We start from the raw sequence: 25306 nt of genomic DNA on the forward strand, positions 1-25306 counted from the left end.
GGCGGGGCAGGTCCGTGCGCCGGGAGCTCCCCTCGGTTCCGGGAAGGCCGGGCCAGCGGGCGCGGGGGGGCGGGCGCGGGGAGAGACTGCCCACCGGCGCGGCCCTCCGGAGAGGGGGCAGAGGGCTGCGCAAAGCCCACCAGACGGGGGCCCAAACGAGAAGGAATCGCGGCCGTCTCGCCGGCGCGCGGCTCGCGCGTTACCTGCTCCGCCCCGTAGGCCGTGGCGAACTGCGCGAAGTCCTCGGTGCGCACCCAGCCGTCCCCGTCGCGGTCCAGCGCCTCAAACACGGCCCGCAGGCGGGCGCCGTCCTCCGCACACCCCGCGGGCTCGCTCGCTACGGTGCGGGCCTGGCCCGAGTCCGAGGGCCCGGCCGCGGCCCCCGGACCCACCTCCAGCGCCAGCTCGCCCGCCGCGCGCGAGCGTAAGGAGGCCAAGAGGGCGACCTCGCGCCCTGCGCGGGGACCGTGCCCGCAGCCCTGCTCGCCAGGGAGCCCACTCCCCGGGCACCCGGCGGGGACGCAGTCCTCTGGCTCCGGAGTCCAGCGCGGGAGCGGGCCGCGCTCGGGGGCCAGGCGCGCGGCTGGGCCAGGCAGGGGGTAGGACGCATCCGCGCCTCCCGAGGGGTCCGGCGGACAGAGCCCCGGGCGCGGGGCGGGCGCAGCTGGCCCGCCCGGCTCAGGGTCGGGGTCGGGGCGCGGGCCGCCTGCGGGGAAGGCCGCCCGGCCCGGCTCCATCTTCATGGGCGCGCCCCCGGCCGCGGCGCGGGCCCGCGAGGCCAGTGGTGCGGCGGGCGGCGCGGGCGGCAGACAAAGGCGCTCAGGGCGCGGCGGCGGGCGCGGGCATCCCCGCGGCGGCGCGAGCGGGCGCGCGCGGGGCGCCCGGGCTGCTCCGGGTGGCGCTCGGGCCCTGCTCCGCCCTCGCCCATCCTCGCGCCGCGCCTCAGCTGCCCTCGGCCCGGCAGCGCGGCGGGCGCGGGCCCATGGCGGCGGCGGGCGCGGACGGGCTGCGCGGGAGGAAGCCGAGGAGGAGACCGGCCGAGGACACCGCTGAGAAGTCCGCCGAGGGGGAACGCGAACGAGGATGAGGAGCCCGCGGTACCCGGGCCAACGCCGCCGCCCTGGCCCCGCCCTCCACCGGGACTGACGTCAGCGCGTCGCGGCGCCGCTCGGCCCCGCCCCTCGCCGGCTGGCTATAAAGTTAGACCCCCCAGGCACCGCGGGCCCGAGTGGGTGGGCTATTCTGCGGCCGTGTTTGGGGGCTTCCGGGCTGGATCCCCAGCCGGGGCGCGGGAAGTGAGTCTCCTAGGGGACTGCGGGCACCGGCGGGACAGCACCACCGGGACGCGCGGCGACTGCCGGCCCACGCGCGGTCCGGACGATGAACTGCGCGGGGACGAGCGAAACGCGCACCTGTCACCCGGGACCGAGTCGCGCCCGCCTAAAGCGCCCTTACCGACTGATAAGCAAAGAGCACGATCCCACTGGGATGGCGCCCTCTGCGGACGCGCCCAGAGGGGCGCAGGGGGCGGTGCTGACCCCGCGGTCCCCTCCCGAGTGTGGGAGGGCCCTCGGAGCGCACTCTAGCTCACCTGTGACCGAAGGAACGCCGAGTCAGAGACCTTTTGGTAAACCGAGGACAAAGGTCTTTTTCATAGGATATCCAGTGTTAACATCTCTCTACGGCCAGGCCTCCCAAGCACTGTGACTGTCTTTGACGACTGACGTCTCTCTCTCTACACGTGTCACTATGCAGTGGGGACACAGGGCTCCAGATAGGAACATGGGCACCCTGCAAAAGGCATGAAAGTGTAGACATGCTAGTAGGACCGAGAGAGCTGCCAGGCCGCCAGCGAGGTGCTAAATTTAGCCGGTAATTAGTCGTCCGGGGAGGGGGCGGGGGGATGAACTGGTATTTTCATTCGCAGTGGGTGCCAGCGCCAGATACGTTTCATAAGCAGTTTGGGCAAGAACCAAAGGAAACAACCTCTGGTTCCAAGTGTACAGTGAAGAGCGCTGTGTTAACTGAGTCACCTCCCATAACAAAATCCCAGGGCACACAGTGCCAGAGTTTGTGAGGTTGACATTGAGAGAAGAAAGGTGAGGGATCCCGCTCCCCAGACTCTGTTCTCAGTTTATGTTTGCATGAGGAAGACAAAGGGGAAAAAATCGTCTCCAGTTCTGGCAAGCACCTGAAATTGGGCTGATGCTCTGGCCAGACACCATTTCCAGAGGTAGTTACAGCGATGTGTCACTCTTCCTAAACACGGGTGTTAACACGGGTGATGTAGAGGCCACAGCAGGCGGATCCTTGGCTGGCTGGGTGCGCCCCGAGGGGAACCTGCGCATGGGCAGCAGTCACCGCCCTGCCTGGACCAGTTCAAGAGGCTCTGCTCGTGAAACATTAACAGTGAAAAGTTCCCTGTCAGCCATTCAGGCCTCACTCATCCCCTTGCGGCCTGTGGACATGTTCCCCTGTAACATCCCGACTGGGCTGATCCAGCTGCGTGGAAACAGCCCCTGCACTCCCTCCCCCACACCCACTCCGGGCCCCCTTCAAGTTCGCAGGGCAGCCGTCAGAAGACGGCGGGGTGGGAGGCCGCTCACTCGGCCGGGTCTGGGGGGCTGTGAAAACTCCCTCCAGGAGTCGTTCCTTTCGAAAGATACTCGGGATGAACTCCTCCCTTTGGAGCTGTCCCAGCAGGTGAGGCTCCTTGATCCCTCTGCCCGGTGGTCTTTGGCCTGTGGGGAAAGGTGGAAATGTGGAAAGCAGCAAGGCGACCGACTCAGCAGGTTCCTGGCTGTGGGGCGCAGCCCTGTGGGTCAGAAAGCTTCCAAGGGGGGCGGGGGGCATGTCTCCCCAGGGTAGGGCCTCTCCATCACCTGGACAAGATCTGGCCGCCAACGGCGGGGAGAAGGACAGGCAAGGCGTGATTTGATTACAAATCTATTTTTTAAAGGTGCATTTAAAAAAACAAGGAAAGACACTAAAATTATAGTAGACACAACATTTGATTTCCCCCATTTTTGCTAGTCCAATGAAGTTCTGATGGCATCTCATCTTGTCTTACTCGAACTTAATTGAATGCTACAGTGGCTGAGCTTTTCTTACCATGTTTACTGACCAACTGGGATCTCACATCTGCAAACTGCCCAGTTGTAGCAACAGCTTGTTTTTCTGTTGGGTTCTCTTGTTCTTTAGATAAAATCCCTCATCAGTTTTAAATGTTGGAAATACCTTCTCCCTGCCTTGACCCCTCTGTAAATGCTGTCTCTGGGAAGGATTAAGCAGAAATCTTTAATTCTGAGTAGCCAGACACATCAATCATTTTTCTCCTTGGCTTTGCTAATCATAGGAAAAGGATGGACTATTCCTCACTGCCAGTTTTCTGTATAGAAACCTCACAACTACATCCCTATATCACATCAGATGCAAAATAATTACAGAGTAGTCAAGACATAAAGGTGGAAAATAAAACTTTAAAACTTTTTTTTTTGGTATAATTAACCTACAATTACATGACGAACATTATGTTTACTAGGCTCCCCCCTTCACCAAGTCACCCCCACAAACTCAATTACAGTCACTGTTCATCAGCGTAGTAAGAGGCTATAGAAGCACTATTTGTCCTCTCTGTGTTGCACAGCCCTCCCTGTGCCCCCACACATATTATACATGCTATTCATAAGGACCCCTTTCTTCCCCCCTTATCCCTCCCTTCCCACCCATCCTCCCCAGTCCCTTTCCCTTTGGTAACTGTTAGTCCATTCTTGGGTTCTATGTTTCTGCTGTTGTTTTGTTCCTTCAGTTTTTTCCTTGTTCTTATCCTCCACATATGAGTGAAATCATTTGGTATTTGTCTTTCTCTGCCTGGCTTATTTCACTGAGCATAATACCCTCTACCTCCATCCATGTTGTTGCAAATGGTAGGATTTGTTTTCTTCTTATGGCTGAATAATATTCCACTGTGTATATGTACCACATCTTCTTTATCCATTCATCTACTGATGGACACTTGGGTTGCTTCCATTTCTTGGCTATTGTAAATAGTGCTGTGATAAACATGGGGGTGCACATGTCTTTTTGAAACCGGGCTGCTGCATTCTTATGGTAAATTCCTAGAAGTGGAATTTCTGGGTCAAATGGTATTTCTATTTTGAGCTTTTTGAGGTACCTCCATACTGCTTTCCACAATGGTTGAACTAGTTTACATTCCCACCAGCAGTGTAGGAGGGTTCCCCTTTCTCCACATCCTTGCCAACATTTGTTGTTGTTTGTCTTTTGGCTGGCAGCGATCCTTACTGGTGTGAGGTGATATCTCACTGTGGTTTTAAATTGCATTTCTCTGATGATTAGCGATGTGGAGCATCTTTTCATGTGCCTGTTGGCCATCTGAATTTCGTCTTTGGAGAAGTGTCTGCTCAGCTCCTCTGTCCATTTTTTAATTGGATTTTTTGCTTTTTGTTTGTTGAGGTGCGTGAGCTCTTTAAATATTTTGGATGTCAACCCTTTATCGGATCTGTCATTTTTGAACATATTCTCAACTTTAAAACTTTTAAAGACGTCAGAAAATATATTTATGACTTTCAAGCAGGAAAATTTCTACACAAGAATCAAAACCACAGACCAGTAAAGAAGAGAATGGTTTAAATGTAAACATATAAAAATGTAAGCCCTCCAAAAGTATAGGGACACAAATCAGATCAGTGGGGGGCAGGGGGAGAGGGATTTGTTGGTGTGAAGAAACTGTTTTATGACTTGAGTTTAATGGCGGTTCCATAACTGTACATGCCTGTCAGAATCCACAGAACTGTACAGTCCAGAGGGTGAATTTTATATAAATTATACATTAGGAAAAAAATGTGTTTTTAAATTAACATTTTGTTTGACAAAAGACACATCGTAGATGTATTTTAGTGTCTTAGTCTGCTCTTGCTGCTTAACCAAATGCCATACACACTGGGCACCTTAAACAGGAGGCATTTCAGCATGGAAAAGACTAAGAACAACAAATGCTGGCGAGGATGTGGAGAAAGGGGAGCCCTCCTACACTGCTGGTGGGAATGTCAGCTAGTTCAACCATTGTGGAAAGCAGTATGGAGGCTCCTCAGAAAACTAAAAGTAGAAATACCATTTGACCCTGGAATCCCACTCCTTGGAATATATACCCAAAGAATACAACTTCTCAGATTCAAAAAGACATATGCAGCCCTATGTTCATCGCAGCAGTTTTTACAATAGCCAAGATATGGAAGCAGCCTAAGTGTCCATCAGCAGATGAATGGATAAAGAAGAGGTGGTACATACACACAATGGAATATTATTTGGCCATAAGAAAGAAACAAATCCTGCCATTTGCCGCAACATGGATGGAGCTGGAGGACATTATGCTCAGTGAAATAAGCCAGGCAGAGAAAGACAAATGCTAAATGATTTCTCTCATTTGTGGAGTATCACAATGAAGCAAAACAGAAGGAACAAAACAGCAGCAGACTCAGAGACTCCAAGAATGAACTAGTGGCACCAAAGGGGAGGGGTGTGGGAGGGCGGGTGGGGAGGGAGGGAGAAGGGACTGAGGGGTATTATGTTTAGTACACATGGTGGGGGGGGTCACAGGGAGAACAGTGTAGCACAGAGAAGGCACATAGTGGATCTGTGGCATCTTACTACACTGATGGACAGTGACTGCATTGGGGCTTGGGTGGGGACTTGATAATATGGGTAAATGTTGTAACCACATTGTTTTTTCATGTGAAACCTTCATCAGAGTGTATATCAATCGTACCTTAATAAAAAAATTAATTTAAAAAAAAGAGTAAAAGCTTACTGCATCAAAATAAAAAAAAAAAACAAGAGGCATTTACTTTTCCTAGATCTGGAGGCTGGGAAGGCTGCGACCAAGACGCTCACAAGTCTGGTCCTGCTGAGAGCTCCCCTCCCAGCTTCTGGGGAGGGCCTGCTTCCAGCCGTGCCCTCACGGGGCAGAGAGAGCATCTCTCTTCCTCTTCTTATAAAGCCACTAATCCCGTCACGGGCCCTACCTGCGTGACCTCACCTAAACTTAATTATCTCCCAAAGGCCCCATCTCCAAATAGCATAGAACTGGAAGTTACGGCTTCAACTATGAATTGGGAGGACACAATTCAGTCCTTAGCAACTGAGATGAGGTATTTAGAACAGACGAAACTGACAAAGGATTAGTTTCCAGAATACACAATTCCTCAAAAACCAGTAAAAGAAGAGCAACCCCATGGAAAAAATGAGCAATGAATATGAGTAAGCTGTTCTAGAGGTGGAAACTCAAGTGGCCAATAAACACACAAAAATGTCCAGCCCCATTGGTAATCAAAGGAACAAGTAAAGATAGCATTTGACACCAGTCGCAGTAAAACTGAAGCCTGATACCAGCAGAGTGTGGGGGATTCACGTCACTAATACAGCTGAAGGTTGGGGTGTCCTTCAACCTGACACTTCCACCTCCTGGTACGTTCCAAAAAGAAGTGTGCACAGGCCCAGGAGGGACCTTGGATGCGGCAGGCTCCCTGGAGAGCCTGCTGAATGGCTGAGTTGCAGATGGGACACTACGCAGCCATGTCATGAATGAACCACACCGACACCATCCATGGGGCCTACTTCTAAAACAGAAGCGTTACAGGACAGGTACCGCATATACCATTCTACAAAGTTTAAAGACATATTGTCAATGACATATATTGTTTTTGAACACTTTCATTTGTAGTGAAAGTACCAAAATAAAGTGAGAATTATAGTGACAGAAGAGGAAAGGAACAAAGGGTAGAAATCTGGCTGTGACATTCATTCATTTCCTTAAAGACAGACATCTGGTCAACTGGGGTGGTGAACATGTGGGTGTCACTTGTTATCGTCCAAGTATTTTATGAATTTCAAAAACACTTATAAAATTAAGTAAATAAATCCTCTATCCAAAGTCTCAAGGATATCCACCTATTTCCACAGTTTTTCCTTTTATTGGTGTGTCTTTAATCCACTTGGAATTTTGTTTGAATGTGGTGTGAGATAGGAACCCCACTTAATTTTTACCACTTAAGAAGTCAGTTTCCCCAAAAGTATCTGTTCTTCCCTCACCTACTGATGAGATCACCTCTATCGGCCACTGTATTTCAATATTTTACAGTAATCTGTGTGAACGGTGGGGGTTGCAGAGGAGCGCCGTTGACAGCCCAGATCAGAGGGTTGGGGAACAGGTCAGGAGGCCCGAGAAGGCCCGCCTCCCAAGGAGGGTGGTCCAGATGTGTCTGTGGCAGCGTTCTGCCCTCACTGAGCACCGAGGGCTCTGCCTGGGCTGGATGACAGTACGCGGAGCCTGGCCTGCGTCCTGGAGCTCAAGGCCCAGGGTGGAGCCAGCCAGGGGTGCAGTGGGAGCCCCACGCAGGCACTCTGGGGCGGCCGGTGCCCAGGGAGGCTGCTCGGTGGCTCTGGAGACGGACAGCAATAGATGGGCTGAGTGCTGTTCTGGAGGAAGACAGGACCAGCCACAGGCCCATGACAGGCTCCAGGGTGCGGAGGGGGCAGGGCAACCAAGTAGCCTGTAGGGCGCGCCCCAGGGAAAGGGGTCCTGGGCCCAGTCCTGCCCCTCTTCTGCATTCCACCTGCCAGCCAGATGTTGCCCTCCTCAGGGAGCCTCTTCTCCCACATTGCCCGCCGTCTCTTCTGGCTGTCCTCACACCCCCAGGCCTGAGCCTTCATCCTGGATGGATCACCGCTTCTCACACATGGTCACCTGGGAACACGGGGATCGGGGGAACTGGGGGTACCAAGGGACAGGAAGTAACACTTCACAGGTGATGGGTGATTCATTACCTTGATTGAGGCGATGGTTTCACAGGTCTCTACGTGTCAGAACTCATCAAATGTACACTTCATATGTGCAACTTATGGTAGGTTAATTATACCTCAGTCAAGCTAGAAAGAAAAGCTGCCAGCCAAATATTTTTAATTTACCATTTTGAAAACTAGAATAACATTTTGTGTTCAGTACGTAAACTTAGAGGGAAGTCGGTTTTAGGCCAGATCACACTCTGCCCTGGTAGCCCCCAGCAATTGAGGACAGATCCTCACCTGTGTTTACTGATGTTTTATTCAGTGAGGGAGGATTTTTTTCCTCACCTTCAAATTTAGTAAAGTACATTTCTTAGGGTAAAAATAGAACATGAGTTTGTAAGGCACAGGGTAACTCCTCCTGACTCAGCCGAGGTTTAGATTATTTTCTTATGTGAACATTTCTCTCGGAAGCTGCTGATGCCTGTCCCTACCTTCCCGCGATGACAGACATCTCCGGTCCCCACCGTGCTCAGGGCGCTGTAGCCCCACTCCTCACCCATCACACCTCTCCTGCAGCCAGAACCAGGGCATGGCCAGTGAAGAGTGAGAGGGAGAGATTTGTGCAGAGATCCGGAACTTTCTTTTTTTAGCCTAAGGTCACGTTTTCAAAGAGGTGAAGGACTAATTCACATCACTCTACCCATGTTGTGTAAAAATTGTCCAAATTATGTGATAAATCTGTATGTTTCTGATGAATATTTGTCTCCTCCTCTTCAACAGACACCTCTCAGGCACTCTTGTTCAGGTATTCTGACCGACAGATGTGATAAGGTGCCCCCACCAAACTCCACAACTTGGAAATAAAGGCGTCCTCTAAGAGTTCCATTAGTGAAATCCACACTGATTATATTTCTCTTCTGAGGAAATAATACAAGAGATCAGTAAATAAATGACTAGCATGATAGAAACCTCTACCTGTCTTCAGGAGTCTTCAAAAAACCTCCTCCCCAGAAGGCAGCTTTGGCCTGGTCATTCCTGCAGGGCAAGGAGGAGGCGGCAGATAGAGGCTGAGTCTTTCTGGCACCTTCTCAGTCTAAGGCCAGGATGCCTGGGTATCTGCAGTTCAGACTAAGAAGGCACATCTTCTGGGTACTTCACTGCAGCCCTGGGGCAAGAAGCACTGGAGAACCGGAGCCCTGCGTTGGAATTCCTCACCAGCTGTGTGACCTTGGGGAAGTTACTCAACCTGTCTGTGCCTTAGTCACCTTATCTCTAAAATGAGGATTAAAATAGCTTTGATCTTAAACGTTGCTCTGTTTTGATTTAGGTGAAAGTCATATAACGTAAAATTAATTATCATTTAGTTTGTACAATCCACTGTTGTTTAGCGCATTCACACTGTTGTGCGAATGCCAGCTCTCTGAAGTTCCAAAACATTTTCAACACCACAGGGGTTATTTTTGAGGCTGAAATGTGTAAACGTTTGTAAAGCCTTAGAACAGTGCCGGGTGCAGCATGTGCCGAATAAGTGCTCAATAAAAGGCAAGAATACTTGGTAAGTGCAGCGCTCATAATAGGTAACACGTGGTAGGCGGGGCTATCAGTTGGCTTCCCTTGGGCTGGAGGGAGAGGGAGCTAGGTTCTCCCTTCCCTCTGGGCCGCATTTTCTACTCCGGGCACCCTGCACCCACCCGGCTGTCACACCCTTCCGCCCCCACCCAGGGTCACGTCCTCACCGGCTGGGGGCAGGGGAGACGCTGCTGGTGTCCAGGAAACCCGGCGCCTCCCCGCAGCCTCCGGGCTTCTCCCCTCTCCTCCAGGCTCTTCTGTGCCCCGCTCGCTGCATCTCCCACGCCCGTTCCTGCTCCCCGCGCTGTCACCTTCTGCGGCGGAGGACACACACGTGGGGGCACGGTTACCCAGGAAGGCTGCTCTCTGAAGCCTTCTGGGACCCCCAGGCGCTTGGGAGAACCCCTCACATGCGCCGGCCCGCAGTCAGACCTGTCCACCTACAGGAACCATTTGGGCGGCGTGTTTAACGGGCGGGCTCCTGGGCCCCTCGGAGCGGTACTCGGGAGCCTTCCCGTTACCCTGCAGTCCGCTGAGGGCGGCCCCGGGAGCTGGACGCTCCGCCCCGTCCTTCCAGGCGTGAACATCCTGTCCTGCGGTCACTCTGTGCCGGTTTAAGGCCTTCCGTGCTGCAACAAGAGCTGAGTGTTCGCGCCCTCCTCGAGCCCTGCACCGATGCTCAGGAGAGGCTTGCGAGTTTCCTTGACCACCCCGGGGTACAGCGAAACATCCCTGGAGCCCGTCTCTCGCCTTCCTCTTCTAGGGGCGACGCAGGAGTCAGGGGCTGTCATTTGCTGCCACCTTGTGGCAGGGATGGGAACTTTGCGCTCCATTTCCATCCCTGGTCATCTTAATCAAGAAAACGCACTGAGCACCTACTGTGTGCCAGCTCCCCAGTCAACTCCTGCGCACCCGGGGGCAGATGAATTACACAGACATGGTCCCTGCCCTCTCGGAGCTCACAGTCTCCCGGAAGAGACCCTCAATGACCCACAAATAAATACAGTGAACAAATACAAATGATTAAGGGATGTGCACCTGCTAGGAAGGACACAAACGGGGTCGTTATCACAAGATGCAACGATACATTTCCTAACGGGCGCTCTGTCTCCCTGGACACCCTCTTCCTGCCCAGGACTGCAGGCCACGCAAGGGCAGGCGTTTCTGTCTGGCTGATTCCCCCTGGAGAATGGGTGATGTCCCCCAGTTCTGACACATAGTAGGTGCTCCGTGAAAGTCGAATGAATGCATACACAATGGTGAGGCTGCTCAGAGCCAGCTTCCTGGCTCCCCCAGGCCGAAGGAACACATGGGGAATGGGAAGGGAGGGCCTGGGAGAGAGGCTTGGTCCCTGGAGATCCTGGGAGGGTTAGAAGGCTTTGGATGTGAGCTAAAATGAGGATGATGTCAAGTGTCACCCTCCCAGGGAGGCCCCCAATCCATCCTGTTTTAAATTGTACCCTCACTCCCCTGGCTTCTTGAAACGCTTCACTGCCTATATTTTTCTCCTTGGTGTTTTTTACCATCTCATTTACTATGTATCTGCCTTATTTATTTAACGTCTGCTTCCCCTCCAGAATGAAAACAACACGCGAGCAAGGATTTTGCCTGTTTTGTTCCACAAAGACTGCCCTGTGCCTGGAAGGCCCAACACCTGGTAGGAGCTCCATACGCGGACTCGGAGAGAGCGGTGAGCGGGCGGGGCTTCGGGCGGGCCAGGGGGCACTGGGCGGTGACCAGCGGGGAAGGCGGGGCTCAGATCCGAGTAAGGGAAGGGGCCGAAGGTAAACTCTACTAGGAGGGGCGGGGATGGGCTTGGCAAGGGTCTGCTTGGAAGCGGAACGAGATTGGGAGGGGGGCTTTGGGGGGAGTTCTTCCGAGGCTGGTAGTTTTCGGGGCGGGACCAGTACGGGGCGTGGCTCACATGGGCGTGACCAATCTGGAAGGAGGGCGGGGCTACGGCTGGGATGGGGCCTGTCAGGGACAGGGTAAACCTGGGCGGGGCCAGTTTCAGGGAGGCGTGGGCAGGGCCAGGACATGGGCGGGGCCAGGCCGGGATCTCCTCTGTCCCGGGTCCTGGAGCGCTACCGCCCGGAGGCGCTAGCTCCCGCCTCGCTGGCCCCTCCTTGGCAGGCCGGGCCCCAGAGTGCGCAGGGCCGGACTCCCCAGGGTCGGATGCTGGGTTCCCCCCCCACATTAACTCCTCATCATCCCAGTGAGTGTGACCCCTGGACCCTCCCTGGTGGGTGGGCCGGCCTTAAATGAGATCCTCCCAGCATTTCAGCCTCCCTAAGCCTTTGATCCCATCCTGTATTACACAGGCAGGTCTGGAATTTTGGCTCCTGTCCCTTGGGCCACCTTTCTTGGTTCACGCTTCCGCTGACTGACCGATCAAACTGTCAGGCCCTTTCTCATCCCATGAGCACCAACATTAAGTTCAGGATCTCTTAGTGAGCCCCTATCGATAAATTCAGCCTAATACAAATTTATATTCCTTCCACCATCATCCCATCCCTTAATGCCCATTCCCACCCACATTCCCTGGATTTCCATCAATATAAACTGACAGAATCATTAGGTCTTTCAGAGAACAGTGTGAGTCCTCAGGGGCTGACTTTGCACTTCCCCCTGCAGGGCCTGGGCACACTGACCTGCTGCCATCACAGGGCCTTTGCACAAGCTGGACCCCTGCCCAGGAAGCTCTTCTGCTGGCTCCTCTCCCGTCACTGTGGAGCTGGGGTGACCCCTCCTTGATGTCCTCCCTGACCACTGGGGCCCAAGTACGTTCTAGCATCATTACTCTGCCAAAGTTATTCACGGCCAGAACCATCACCCCACGCGAACCTACTGCCTCCCCACCTGCACCGTCAGACCTGCTGGCAACCTCGTCTGTCTTCCTCATGGCCGCACTCCCAGCATGAGGTGGGAACCTGGCACAGAGCAGATGCTCACTAAATGTTTGTGCAGCAAACAAAACTGTGCAAAGCCGGGCCCCCAGGCCCTGGCATCCCTTATGGTGTTAATAAAGATGGCAGGCCTGGGTTTCATCCATTTATTGATCTGATTGCTCCAGAGAGGGCTCAAGATGGGAGGGCTTCAGCATCAACCGCCCTTCTGGAAGAGCTTCCGAGCATATGCAATAAGGCATGTCTCTGAGTTCCGGGATGGTGTGCCCTGTAGGCTGGGGGCTCTGAGCTCCTCAGCCTGGTGCAGTCAAGGTGATGGAGTAAGAGCTGCTTTCTTAAGCCCAAGTGAGGCAAGCTGCACCCGCATAGGTTGTGAAACAGGCTCAGGATGTCACGTAACTGAGAAACCAGGGCTGTGTGACCCTGGCCTGCCCTCCAAGTGGGTCACAGGTTATCACCACTCTGGTTGCCTAGAAGGGTTTAACCAGAGTGAATCATATAGTGACCGGGGCTGGAGTGGCTGGCTGGGCCCCCTTGTATTATTCTGCCTTCTAGTGCAGCCTGGAGAAGATGGACATGAGCTTTGGCAAGGGCTGGGGCCCACCTTAGTACTGCGCCCCACAGGGGTGAATCCAGACAAGCAGGGAGGGGGCAGTGGACTTAAGATGGCTGGGCCTAGAGCCCACCCCCTGGAGACCCATGTGAGCAGGAGGCTAAGATGAGCCGACAGCTGGGTCCTCCAGGCCCATTCTGGCAGCAGGGTACAGGCTGTTGATGGCAGACCAGGGCTTTTCTCAAGGAGAACCAGCACAGAGCCAAGGCCCTGGGATCCTTCCTGATGTCTCAGCTACCCGCCGACCTGAATGTCTGGGGTTCCGGTTCGTTCCAAGGTGGGCCACTGGAGTGTGGCCACGGTGGTGTCCACCTGGAAAGGGTGTGGGCTCCTGCCTACTGCGCCTGGGAGGCAGAAGTGTCTTTGCCTGAAATAGAGGAGGGAGTGGAGAGATAAACAAGTCACCACTAACTTAAGCCTCAGACACCGTTCCCTGAGCTACCCTGCTCCTACTCCAGCCAGCAGGCAGGCGGGCCAGAGGACCCAGACGCTCAGCTTGTGGGGGGTCCGTGTGCCCCATTGTGTTCCTTGAGATCTGCAGGAGAACCCACACCAGGAGAACAGATGACTGTACAAAAGGGCGAAAGCATTATCACAGCTTGACCACACGCGGGCACTCTCCCAACCCTGCAGAGGACAGCGAAGTGCTGTTAGCAGCCCCCCCTCACAGGGGACACATCTGAGGTCAGAGGCCAGCCAGGCCTGTGGCAGCAAGCGATGAGCTGGGATTTGAGTTACAAAGCGTGGATTTGAGTTCAGAGGGCGGCTGGGTGTGCAGGTAGACAGGTGGTGATTGGTGAGCATTTGTGTGTGAGCAGGAGAGCAAAGGGCCAGAGAGAAGGCTGAGCTCAGGTGAGAACGCATGGAAATGACAAATAGCTCCCTAAGACACACCGCCAGCACAGGAAGCCCCTGCTTCCCTGAAGTCCCCTTTCCACACCTCACTTTTGTGGAGGACCTACATTAGTATGCCAATAGCTTTTTTCACAGAAGCAAAATCCTCTTCAGAATTCTCTCAGCTCGCAAAAGCAGATATTAAGGTAGGTCTTCCCTAAAAGCGAAGCGTTGTAAGGGGAACTTCCAGTAAGCAGGGGATAGTCTTGGCTTTATGCCATTCGGCTTATGAAAGGCTTCACTGGACCGCTCTACTTACGGAGGGCGGGGACACCAGTAACAAGCACACTGCCGACAGGAGCGGGATGCAGGATATCTGAGCCCTCAGCCCTGTCCTCCGGCCACATCGTGGGGTGGCCCTGGGCAGGTCCTGGGTGGTGTGCTTTGGTGCCCTCGTGCTTTGTCACTGTGGACAGAAACAGTGTGCCCCCCACCCTGGGCACCTAAAATGCACAGCAGGCCTGTGCCAGCTGCCAGAAGGCAATCTCACCTTTAGGGATGAACTTCAGAGAGCTGCTGAATATTCAGAAGCGGGACTGCCCCCGCTTGGGGCCGTCGTTCAGGAACTCATGGCCCAGCCCGTTGCCACACCTGCCACAGGACACCTGGGAAGACCATGGAAGAGCAGCAGCTGCGGCCCCTCCTGCCACCAGCAGATGGTGACCCCACACACCCCTTCCCGAGGTGACCGCCAGCCAGAGGGGTGGGCCTCCACCCTACAGCCTGCACACAGAGGCCGTCCTTTTCTCCTGCTCCCACCAGGACCCGGGCTCTCCTGATAGTCTGTGGGGGCAGCTTCCCTGGCTGAGGCTGAGGATGGACTCTAAGCCCCCAGAGCTGGTGGGGGGAAGAAGGGGGTGGTCAGCCTTGGGCCTTCCCTGGCCAACACCCCTTGCTGACTCTGCTGCTGCCCCCACCTTTAAGGCTTCAGGCCGATTGTGCTCCGGACGCTTGGCCACACTGTCAGTGTGGATGGTCTCAGTGAAGGCCGGCCACGGGGACGAATGGGCATACTTGGAGCGGCTGGAGAAGAGCTCATAGCCACACTTAGCACAAGCGTAGATGCCTGGGAGGTGTGAGGAGAGGGAAAGCGGGCATATCAGCTCGGCCTGTGCGGAGCGAGCTCCCACATCCTCGGCCCCGAGGGCAGCGTGGTCCTCGCTGTCAGCAGTGGCTGTGTGCCCTCCCACACCCAGCGCACCACCCTCAGGCCTGCACCCTGGCTCTGTGGGGAAGGCACGCCACTGAGCTCACATCCCATGGTTCTTAGCATGTGCCAGAGACCAGGACAGCCACATTTCACATGGGCTCTTCTCAACAGCCCTGCAGTGCAGACCTTTCCATTTCACAGATGAGGAAGCTGAGGCTTAGTGATGCCAAAGTCTCAGCTAGGGGGTGTGCACCAGGAAGGAGCCCAGGCAGCCCGGTGATGACACAGCACTCCTCACCGCAGGCCCCACTCGGGAGGGGCTCTGATGTGGCCAGCAGAGCCACCTACCCCCGCCCCTCCAAGTGGCCAGCCCTGCTGCCCGGCAAAGCCTTGAGCTGGACACCCAGACACCAGCTTGCCCTCCATGTGAGACGAAAATGGCAAAAAGGCCTCCGGGGCCAGCCAGGGGGCCCAGAAAGACAGGACCAGGAAGGATAGGCTTGTACCCATCCCCAAAAGATCACTCCAGTGGGAGAAAAGAAAAAAGTTGCAAAACTGACTTGCAGAACAGGTAACTGCGTGGGAGCCCCTCCAGGAATACCCGTCACTTACCGCCTGGCCTGGGTCTGTGAACACCTGCCCCGCAGTCTGTGAACAACTCAGCCTCTACCAATAAGGGGGACCAGGGCCAGCAGCAGGAGGACAGCTCCGGCTTTGCAGAGCAGCTTGAGGACAGCCCAGGGTCCCAGGGCCACAGGGTCTCAGGAGAAGCTTTGCCCAGAGGGACCTACATCACAGCTGGCCCTCACAGATGCCTGGGGTCACAGCCCAGCCCCCTAGGGCACTCACACCCAACAGATCTGCCCGAGGGTCACTGCTCTAGTCTTGCCTGTGGGCATGTTTTTACCAAATTAGTCCTTTCCAGGGCCTCTCAAAGGCGGGAGCCAGGGCTGAGGGCTGGCCATGCCCCAACCACCCCACCCTGCCCAGGCTGTCTGGCCAAACTCCACTGGCCAAACTCCACTGGCGGTTCGTAGCCCTGTAGCACTCCTGGTTACCGAAACCAGGAATCGCGGGCAGGTGGGTGAGGCACCCAGGTGGGTACATTTATACAGGAACGGGACGTGGTCCCTGCAACCCGGGAGGGGACAGGGCAGGGGTAACATCAGGGGGATGCCCCAAGGAGGGCCAGCCCAGCCACAGGAGCTGCCCCTGAACAAGACTTTCCACCGCGTCCCTCTTAAGTCCAGATCCTGATCCAGATCGCGCCCGGCGACGTCTGCGCCCCCAAGACCTGGCCGCACAGATTCCTCCTGGAAGCAGCCAAGCTCGCACCCGGTGCGCGTCCTCCCCGAGGGCAGCGACCCCTCTCTCCAGGTCCCCTCTCCCCTCCCCAGGCACCCCGGACTCTCCCTCCTGCGCGCTCCCCTCTACCCAGGTGCGCCCCTCCCCGAGCCGCCACGCTCGCCCGCATTCACACTCGAGGGCAGCGCGCTCCCCCTACGCGCGCCCCCGCCTCGCTGCCGTCCCAGGAGCTCACGAGGCGTACCCGGCTCGAAGTGGTTCTGGAAGACCTCGCCCCCGAAGAAGCTGCAGAAGGACATGGCGCCGCGGGGGCCGCTGCGCGCCCTCCGCCGGGACAGCCCCGCGGCTGCCGGCGCCCACCCCCGGGCCTGCGCCAGCCTCCCCGCCCCGGGCGCCAATCACGTGCCCCGCGCACGGCCCTCCTCCCGCGGACCCGCCGCTGCCGCGGACCAATCGCGCCCCGGGACCGGGGTTCCGGCTTCGGCCCCCACAGGCCCCGCCTCTCCTGCCTCCCGGCCGCTCGGGCGGGGCTGCCCCCGGGCCGCGACCCGAGGCCCTGCGCCCGCCCGGCCCCGCGTGCTGAGCCCCGGCCTCCGGCGGTGGGCCGTCCGGCCGTGCCCCCAACTCCGACACGGGGCGGGCAGAGCGGCCGCGGCCTTTATTAGGGGCTGTGGGCGGGGATCGCGCCGCCCCCCGTCAGGCTCCCCCGTCCCGTGGAGCCGACGAGTCTCCCGAGGTCGCCGGTTTGTCCTGCTCGAGATGCTTCTTCTGGGGACCCTGGGGGAGGGGGGACGGGAGCAGCGATGGTCACAGGGGTCTGCCGGCCACGCGGGTCACGCCGAGCCGGGCTCCCTCCCCCGTCCTCTTTTCCAGCAGGCCCAGCTCCCAGGGCCGGGCTCCCCGAAGCCCCTTTCTGGGCAGCAGTGCAGGAGGCGTGCCCGCCATGCCCGTCTGCCCCAGCTTCCCCACCCCGGGCCGGTGGGATGTGGGGCCTGAGCCCCAGAGACTGAGGCTGGGGGCTCACCATGAAGACCCTCTTCTCTTGGGCTGTCTGGAAACGGCCATGGCCGAACTTGGAGGTGGTGTCAATGAACTTGAGTTCAATATTCTCCAGGGCCCGGCGGCTGTGGTGCACCACGAGGGACTGCGGGTGGTGGGAGAAGACAGCCTCAAGGTGGAGGTCCCCACCATCCCCTCCCTTCACTTCCAGTCCACCAGGAAGGTTCACCCACCCAGTTCCTGCCACAGCCCCTCCCTTTCGCCCTCCCCGTTGCCCACCCTCCTCACAGCAGGCTGGAGGGACAGAGCAGGCCAGCTCCCAAAGCACCACAGCCCATGGGGTTCGAGCTCCCCAGCCCACCGGTGGGAGCTGACCTTCCTCAACGTGATGACCCGCTTCTTGGTGCCGGCGATGCACCCCTTCAGCATAACGAAGTCGTTGTTGACTTCCCCATAGTGGGGGAAGCCGCCCTGTGGGGAAGTGGGTCAGGGTCCAGAACAGGGGCTGCCAAGTCAGGGCAGCTGGGGGCCCTAGGTGGACTCCCAGCCCATGCCTGCAACTGAGGCGACACCCTCATCACTAATGAGGGGGCAACTGAGCCACACCCTAAGTCCTTTACAAGTATTATCTCATTTAACAATCTTCATTGTACAGGGGGAAAACGAGGCTCAGAGGAGTCACTTGCTCCAGCCACAGCTATTACATTCCACAGCTGGGGTGTGAACCCAGGCGACGTGACTCCGAGGCCACGTCTGAGCTGCTGCCTTCCGCGCCTGTGACAGCTGGAGCAGAAGCCATCTGCAGAGGAGGCTTGGAAGATGCAGGGACGACAGTGGTTTGTTCCGCCCAGGCAGCTGCTCACTGGTGTCTGAGCTCTTGGTACAGGGCACCACCCCACACACATGCTCACCAGGCCCCTCTGCCAAATCGCTGCCTGCCCTCACCAGCGGCGTGATGGACTTCTCGGTCACATCGTAGCTGGTGGACGCATTGCTCTTGACCACCTTCCCATCCTTCATGTGCAGCCCCCGGCCAATGCAGTAGATCTGCCAGGAGAGCAGGGCACATTGGGAGCAGCAGGTGGCCTCTGGGGCCAGCGGTATGTGCGCAGACCCAGGTGCCGGGGGGCAGGGGCATCTCAGAGCCTTTGGGTGGTGAGGTGGTATCTGGGTCATGCACCCCACCCGGTGGGACCTGGTCACAGGACCCCCCACCACTGGGACTACAGATGTACCTTCTTGTTGAGCTCTGTGCGGTGGTGATAACCCTTCTGCCCAGCCCGAGCGATGGAGCAGCCCACACGGGCAGGGTGCCAGGCGCCAATGCAGGCCACCTTGCGCAGCCCCTTGTGGGTCTTCCTAGGCAGCTTCTTGGTATGCCAGCGGCTTGTGACCCCTGCACGTGGCAGAGGCTGGTGGTTGAGAGGCCAGTCTGGCCTTCACCCCCTCCAGGTAGCCTTCCAAAGCCACCATCCCCACCCAACCCTACCTTTGACTCCCCGGCCCTTGGTGACAGCAATGACATCAATGACCTCACTCTGGCTGAACACACTGTACACCGGCACCTGCTTCTCCAGCCGGGCCTGGGCCCAGGCCACCTTCTCGGCCACCGTGCCACCGTTCAACTGGATCTCCATGATGTGCGCCTTCTTCTGCCGGAAGGGCAGCAGCTTCATCTGCAGGACGTGGCACAGCCAGCTGGTTCCGGGCCCCACTTGCTGCTACGGCGTGGCCAGCTGGGGACGCCAGCAGACATTCCATGCTCTGGTCTGCTTTATGGGCTATGTTTTATGCTAGGCCCCGGGGCTGCAGCCCGGGATGAGGCAGATAGGGTCCCAGTCCTCACGGAGCTACCATCTAGCTGGGGGACAGAAGCTGAGAAAATTCCTGGAGAGGGCCAGGTGTTCTGAAGGAATGCTTGTGGGGGGCGGGGGACAGTTGTTTCCCATAGACTGATCAAGGGAGGGCCTCTGTGAGGAGGTGCCACCAATAACAAGCAGGAGCCACCAGGTGAAGACCTGAGAGCTTTTGGGCAGAGGGGACCCTGCCAGAGGGTGCAAAGGCCCTGTGTCAGGGAAGATCCTGGAGAGTTGGTGGGACAGAAAGGTGAGCAGGGAGGAGAGCGGCGCAGGATGGAGTTGGAGGTGAGCAGCGCCAGCCCAGGCTGGTCTGGTAGGGGGGCGCCTGGACTTTGTTCCAAGTGTCAGGGGGATGCGATCTGATTCTGGTCTTTGAAGCTCTCTGGCCACTGTGTGAGGCTCAGGCTGTGGGACGCGTCAGGGACAGCACAGTGCACAGCAGGTGACTATGGGGCGCCTACTACATGCAAGGCTCTTGCTGGGTACTGGGCACGTAGACTGCTCTGCTTGTCTGCTGAGGGACTTGGGCCTCTGACAGTGACGCACGTAACCAGGAAACAATGGCCTTCATGAGAGTACCTGGGGCCGAGGTGCTGCTCTCCAAGCCTAGGGAAGGGGCCCTGATGACAGGACGCCAAGGACTGTCCCAGAATAAGCAGTTGGTAACCTGCCAGCCCACATCAGGCCAGACCCCATCAGTGAACGCTGATTCACACACACTTAGGCCAGAACCCAAAGGGACGCAGCTGGCCCTCTACACCAGACATTGGGCAGGAGATCCAGGCTCTTCAGGCCATTTCAGGTTGACCACTGGGCACAGCCGATGCCCCACAGCCCTCAGAGCACACTGACGCCCAGCATCCCATCCCTGGGATTGTAGCCAGATGGCCCGCACAGCTGGTCAGCCAGCCCTTTGGGCCTGTGCCCGGAACTTGTGGTATTTTTAGGCTGACATTTGCTGGGGCTCCCGGAAGCTGGGGCAGAGGAGGAAGGGAAGAAGGATGGGGAGGGGACCAGGGGTGGACTGGCTCACCAGTATGGACAAGGGGTGGGGGCCTGACCTGGGTGTGGACGATGACCCGGATGACCTTGCAGTATTTCTTCATGGCGGCAAAGTCTTTCTGGAGCTGCTGTTTGCCGTCAGCGTCACGCCACCTCTTGCAGGCCTTGGTGAAGGCCTTCTTTTTGCTCCTGTGCCTGAGCCACGCAGGGGATGCTCAGAAGGGCCTTCAAACAGTAAATGTCCCCTCCTTCCTCCGAGCCTCCTAGCGGAGGCCCCTGCTGGACCCTCCTCTGGGCTGGGTCCAGTCTCTCCCTTTACGCACAGACTGCTCCTCCTCTAGGCCTCAGTTTCCTCCTCTAAAGTGGGCACCCCTGCCTCCCAGGGCCTGAGAGTGAGTGGCAGATGTTCAGGAGCGCTGGGAAACGGCATCGCTCGCCCCCCAGAGGCACCTGCCCACACTGCTACAGCTACTGACCCCACTTCTGCAGCAAACAGCTGGCACCGGCCAGACACCCAGCCACGTTGTTCCTGACTCACCTCACCAGCCCTCTGGAAGGCAGACATTATTACCCCCATTCTACAGATGATGAAACAATGTTCACAAAGGTCAAAGTCCCTGGACACGGGGTAAACTGATAACAATGGAAACAATGAGAACAAGGCCAGCTAGTGTTTGCTGAGCACTTTCTCTGTGCTAAGGTCTGCACACCACCGCTTCCCCAGCCCCAGAGCAGCCCCATGCCACAGGGACCCCTCCATCTCCACCTGATGGTGTCTGGGATGTGTGTGGGAGGAGACACATGGCTCTGAGAGGTGAGCCAGCTGGCCTGTGGTCTCACAGCCCTCTACGGCTCTGGTGCCCAAGCTTGTCACCTCCCACAGGGTTGGGCTGTGTCTCTGCCTCCACAAGAGGGGGTGTCAGTGAGGTTCCTCAGGCAGGAGGGCCTCCCCTTTCAGGACTTACTGCCCGGGAAGAGCTGAGGCCCAAGAATGCTTTTCCTTCTGATGAGAAGAGCTTGTCAGCTGGCTGTTTTCCCTTTTTACCCTGGGTGCTGGGAAGCTTGGAGCCAACTCTGACATTCCATCAAATTAGTCCCTTAAATGACTCTGAGAATTAGAATACTTGCTTCTTTTTCCTCTCTCCCCATTTCCTCTCCAGCGCTCTAGGACTCATCTCTCAGTGACAAACAATCAGCCCCGGAGCTCTGCACAGCTGACCCTTCTCCTGCCTGCCCACACGCATCGTTGCAGCTCAGGGCCTGCTCGGCCCCATGGTCCTGCCAAGGGCAGCCTCACCAGTCCTTGTAGAAGCGGCGGCGGCATTCGTCGCTGAGATGTTCTGCAAAGATGGTCTTGAAGCTCCGCAAGCCTCGAGGGGTGGCCACGTAGCCCACGACGCCCACCACCACCAGAGGCGGTGTCTCCACGATCGTCACCGCCTCTACCTCCTCCCTCTTGGAAATCTCTGGAAGAGACCCAGAGACAGAGGCATAGAGGTGGGCCCCTGGGGCCCATGGGGAAGGGGACAGAGGGGAGGGGCCAGCTGCAGCCCCTTCTGCCTGAGGGGGGACGGATGGCCATGCCCAGGGCTGCTGGGGACAGAGCCTCATGCCCCTCAGCCTGCTCACTCCCTGCCCCTCGTCTCCCCACTCTGCCCTGGGCATGGAGTAGCTGCTGGTCAGGCCCCGACAGGTGGCCCGTGCTGACTCTTAAGACCTCAGGCCAGGCCTCACCGCTCCCTGCCTCAGTTTCCCCCTCCAGGCCCTCCAGGAATGGACTAGGAGAGCAGCAGCCAGGCAGCACCTCCCAAGGGGTAGAGCTGGGCCTCCTGTAGTGGAGCGTGGACAAGCATTCTATTTTAACAATGATGAATGTATGTTGGAGAGTTCTAGAAAAAAGCCTGTAACTTGTCCAAAACCCATGATTTGACAGCTGTCACCACTAAGACTGATACAATGGGAAAGAGGTATGTGTTTAAACAATGTTTTTAGGAGAGAAGAAGGGCAGCCAAGGGGCTGCCAGAAGGGTGAGGTGGCTTTGGCTCCAGAGGGGCACCAGGAGGGCCCCTGTGGGGATGGTTTTCTGAGGTGTTGGGTCCCCACATTTACACATGACAGAACCGCACAGAATGAAATGCACACATGCCACTGGGGAAACCTAAACAGGATGGGTAGTTGTATGTATGTCAACATCCTGCCAACATAGCACCATTGTTTTATAAGACATTCCCACTGGGGAACCGGAACTGGGTGAAGGGTCTATTGCTCCCAACCGCATGCTAATCTGCAGTAAGTTCAAAACAAAAAGTATCCTGGGCACTGCCTTGAATCCCAGCTCCAACACTCACTAACCGGGCCGCTGCCAAGTCTCATAACTGCTCAGTTTCCTCACCTGTAAACTGGGGGCAATGGCAGAACCCACCTCGAGGGTTGGCCAGGGGTCAGCGCTTGATGGTGGGCCATGCTGACTGATCCTCACTGGCAGGACCTCGCCCTCTGCGGCTGTGTCCCCTCCTGGAGCCCAGGCACAGCTGGAGGTGCTCAGGGACGCTCCACCCACCCCTGAGGTCCCCTGCGCCCACTCACTGAGACCTGGCCGGTGCACCTCTCTCAGAGTATGTGTCATGCCAGCCTTGTAGCCCAGGAAAGCTGTGAGATGCACAGGCTGGCTGGGGTCATCCCGAGGCCACGTCTTCACCTTGCCCCGGTGCCGGCGGCTCCTCTTGTGGGGCAGGAAGCCCAGGTGTCCATGCCGAGGGGCAGAGAACTTCCTGTGGGACTGGGTGCCAGAGGGGAAGGAGGTCAGACCTGGTGTCTCCCTGGTGGGGTCAGCTGCATGGCCTCAGCTCCCAGAGCTGGAGGAGCGGGCTAGAGACACCAGACTGAAGCCCTGTGGTCTGCAGGGCCTCCATCTGCTTACAGGAGAGGAGGGGAAGGTTTGCCCAGGGGCAGTGTCACAGGGACAGAGGCAGCACCAGGCTTTCCTCACCCACAGACTTCCTGCCTCAGCGGGCTTGGCCTGGCTGGGCTCAGAAAGGGCAGGCCCCCACTGGGGCTAAGGACTATGGTGGGTCCGCTGCCATCTGTCCACCTTGTTGCCCCTTCTAGGCCTGTCAGCCAGAGCTCCGGCCCCTGCTGTCTTCTCCAATCACCTACTGCCTCACAGGACCAAGGACCAAGGACCATCCCTGCTGGTAGAGACTCCGGAGGCCCACCTGCCCTTCCCCAGGAGGCCGGCTTGCTCCGGCTCCAGCACCCCCAGCCCACTGACCATGGTGGCGGGTCCCTGCAGGTCAGGAAGGGAAGGGGCCTCCCCACCAGGCTCCGGAGGTCGAGTGGCAGGGCCAGGACATACAGAAGCCAGATCCCAGATTTAGCCCCTGGCAGGAGAGCTAGGTCATCTGTGGTAGGCACCGTCTCTGGTGCCAGAAACAGGCTTGGCCCAGGGCAGGATGAAGTGGGGCATCAGATGGGCAGCCTGGAGCAGGGACATTGAGATAAGGCTGGCACTCCTTTCAAGGGCTCTGGGACTGGGGGACTGGGTCACACCCACTTTGTTTTCTGCCTCACGTGACCCTTCCAGGAAGTGGACAGCTTGGCCTGCCTGGTAGGGGGTCAAGGAACCCAGGCGGCTGCTGAGAGGAGGGCCTCAGTCTAGGCGGCCGGCACTGAGGCGGAGGGACCTCCTGTCCTGTCTGAAGGCTGTGAGCCTGAACCGGACAGATGTGGGGGCGGGGAGGGATGACACTGCCTGGGTCGTGATTCACCATGAAGAGCCCTTGACTCTAATAGGTATGATCCAAAAACACTCAGATACTTTTATGAACTTCAGTTTTGAATAAAAAAGAGATTAAAACTCTTCTTTTTTGATTCAAAGAGTCTATGATTATAAAATTCTGTAGTTGCAGAACCCATTCTATAGGCCTAAGATGTCTTTTGAGGGTGTGTGGATTTCGCACTGCTTGATGCTACTAAAATTCTACAATAATTTATTTTTGATGTTGTTTTTGAATTAAAGGTACTTATATGCTTTGGGCTGAGCCCCATACGAATAAAGTCACTGGAAAGGGGTAACCCCCTCACCCCCAGGAAGGGTCCAGTGGGAGAGAGGCTACCTGAAGGAAGACAGCACAGAAGAGACCCACCTCAGATTCAAGGCCCAAGGAGTCCATCAGAGCTGGGACCCATGAGCGGCCCAAGATGCTCCGTGTGGCGGGACTGGCTCCAGGCACACCAGCCAATGGCCAGAGGGACATGGAGCCACAAAGCTGCTTTGGTCCTTCCTTCTCGTTTGTCTTTCTCGGCTCCGCTGCCTGAGCTCCAAGCCCCTCTGCTATGGTGCCCCGCAGAAAGCCATCACCTGGTCACTTTCCCTTAACCGCGTACCGTGCTCTCTCGTATTCTTCTGGTGGGCAAGCTCACACTTGTCAGTTCAGTTCATGGCGACTGCAGCAGCTCCATCGGGTCTGCCTCTGTTGGGTCCCCTTGTTCAGGCCATTGTTGCAGGCCAACAGCACAATTCTTTGGGTCTGACAGGGTGTGTTTCTAAGAGTTCATGATGCGAAGCTTTGACCCCTCTGTGATTCCAGAGGCCGTGCATCTACTGAGTGGATGGCTCTGTGTCCCTGGCCCCAGCCTCTGGGCAGGAGGTGACCAGCATCATATCTGGTATTGGACAAGGGCAATGCCAGGTATGCAGATCACCGAAGGCAGCCAGCAGGGTCCTGGGCAGTGAGTTGCACCAGGGGTAGGACGATGCTCAGAGCCAGGATGGAACCATCAGAACCAGAACAGAACACCCCGTGTCCAAGGCAGGAACAGCCTCTCCCTATGGGTGGGGGCCCCGAGGGCAAGCCCTGCCCCTGCTCAGACCTGGGCAATGCCCCAGGTTGCTAACACCAGCCAGTCTATGAGGGTTCTAGCAAACACAGCGGAGCCCAGAGAAGGCCATAGGGAATGGGCAACCCAGGAAGGCTTCCTGTAAGAGTAGGACATTTGGTAGTTTGTGTTAGTTGTTGACTTTGTGGTGTTACTCGTTTGCTCTCCCCGCCTGAATTCTCCAGGAAAGCCCAGCTGTGTTCACCTTGATCGCTTGTGCAGTTGGCGCGTGCCTGCACGCCATCGGATCGGAATGCGTGGTTTACCTGCTCCTGTGTCTGTCACCTATGAAGTGATTGGGGGTGTTTCCTTCACCGAGACCAGCGCC

General features: G+C 57.0%; 3 protein-coding genes and 3 long non-coding RNA genes across 9 annotated transcripts in view; 2 read left to right on the forward strand and 4 right to left on the reverse strand.

Moving 5' to 3' along the window:
• The window catches only part of RAB11FIP3 (RAB11 family interacting protein 3), a 67872-nt gene extending 66738 nt beyond the window's left edge, over nt 1–1134 (reverse strand). The window contains exon 1 of the mRNA XM_037005664.2: nt 204–1134. Coding sequence (XP_036861559.2) covers nt 204–743 — 540 coding nt within the window. The 5' untranslated portion in view covers nt 744–1134. The remainder of the gene's footprint in view (nt 1–203) is intronic.
• A 6964-nt stretch (nt 1135–8098) lies between these two features.
• On the reverse strand, nt 8099–10003 carry LOC140843920 (uncharacterized). The gene is made up of 3 exons (XR_012121835.1): nt 9805–10003; nt 9540–9686; nt 8099–8720 (listed from the first exon to the last, which is right to left on the reverse strand). It is a non-coding gene; the product is annotated as an uncharacterized lncRNA (long non-coding RNA).
• Nucleotides 10004–10520: 517 nt separating this feature from the next.
• On the forward strand, nt 10521–12366 carry LOC140843925 (uncharacterized). Its single transcript, XR_012121837.1, has 3 exons — nt 10521–10631; nt 10950–11029; nt 12007–12366. It is a non-coding gene; the product is annotated as an uncharacterized lncRNA (long non-coding RNA).
• Nucleotides 12367–12410: 44 nt separating this feature from the next.
• Nucleotides 12411–16619, reverse strand: LOC140843923 (methionine-R-sulfoxide reductase B1-like). The gene is made up of 4 exons (XM_073214460.1): nt 16485–16619; nt 14703–14851; nt 14276–14390; nt 12411–13258 (listed from the first exon to the last, which is right to left on the reverse strand). The coding sequence occupies exons 1-4, from the start codon at nt 16537–16539 to the stop codon at nt 13227–13229; spliced, it is 351 nt and encodes a 116-aa protein (XP_073070561.1). The 5' UTR covers nt 16540–16619; the 3' UTR covers nt 12411–13226.
• LOC140843921 (large ribosomal subunit protein uL3-like) lies at nt 12411–24508 on the reverse strand. 4 transcript variants are annotated; one of them, XM_073214451.1, is made up of 12 exons: nt 24246–24508; nt 22693–22879; nt 21398–21566; nt 20160–20295; nt 18729–18915; nt 18475–18635; nt 18185–18286; nt 17615–17710; nt 17265–17384; nt 16485–17017; nt 14276–14390; nt 12411–13258 (listed from the first exon to the last, which is right to left on the reverse strand). In XM_073214451.1, exons 1-10 carry the CDS (start codon nt 24354–24356, stop codon nt 16937–16939), a joined length of 1350 nt encoding a protein of 449 aa, XP_073070552.1. In that variant the 5' UTR covers nt 24357–24508; the 3' UTR covers nt 12411–13258; nt 14276–14390; nt 16485–16936. The 4 variants fall into 4 exon arrangements, with proteins under 4 accessions (XP_073070552.1, XP_073070551.1, XP_073070553.1 ...); XM_073214450.1 differs by having other exon boundaries at nt 22687–22879; XM_073214452.1 differs by lacking the exon at nt 24246–24508 and adding an exon at nt 23372–23510 and having other exon boundaries at nt 22687–22879.
• Nucleotides 17614–24025, forward strand: LOC140843924 (uncharacterized). Its single transcript, XR_012121836.1, has 3 exons — nt 17614–18339; nt 21261–21597; nt 23209–24025. It is a non-coding gene; the product is annotated as an uncharacterized lncRNA (long non-coding RNA).
• Nucleotides 24509–25306: the final 798 nt, after the last annotated feature.

Source organism: Manis javanica, chromosome 10 (assembly GCF_040802235.1).
Source record: "Manis javanica isolate MJ-LG chromosome 10, MJ_LKY, whole genome shotgun sequence".
NCBI lineage: Eukaryota > Metazoa > Chordata > Mammalia > Pholidota > Manidae > Manis > Manis javanica.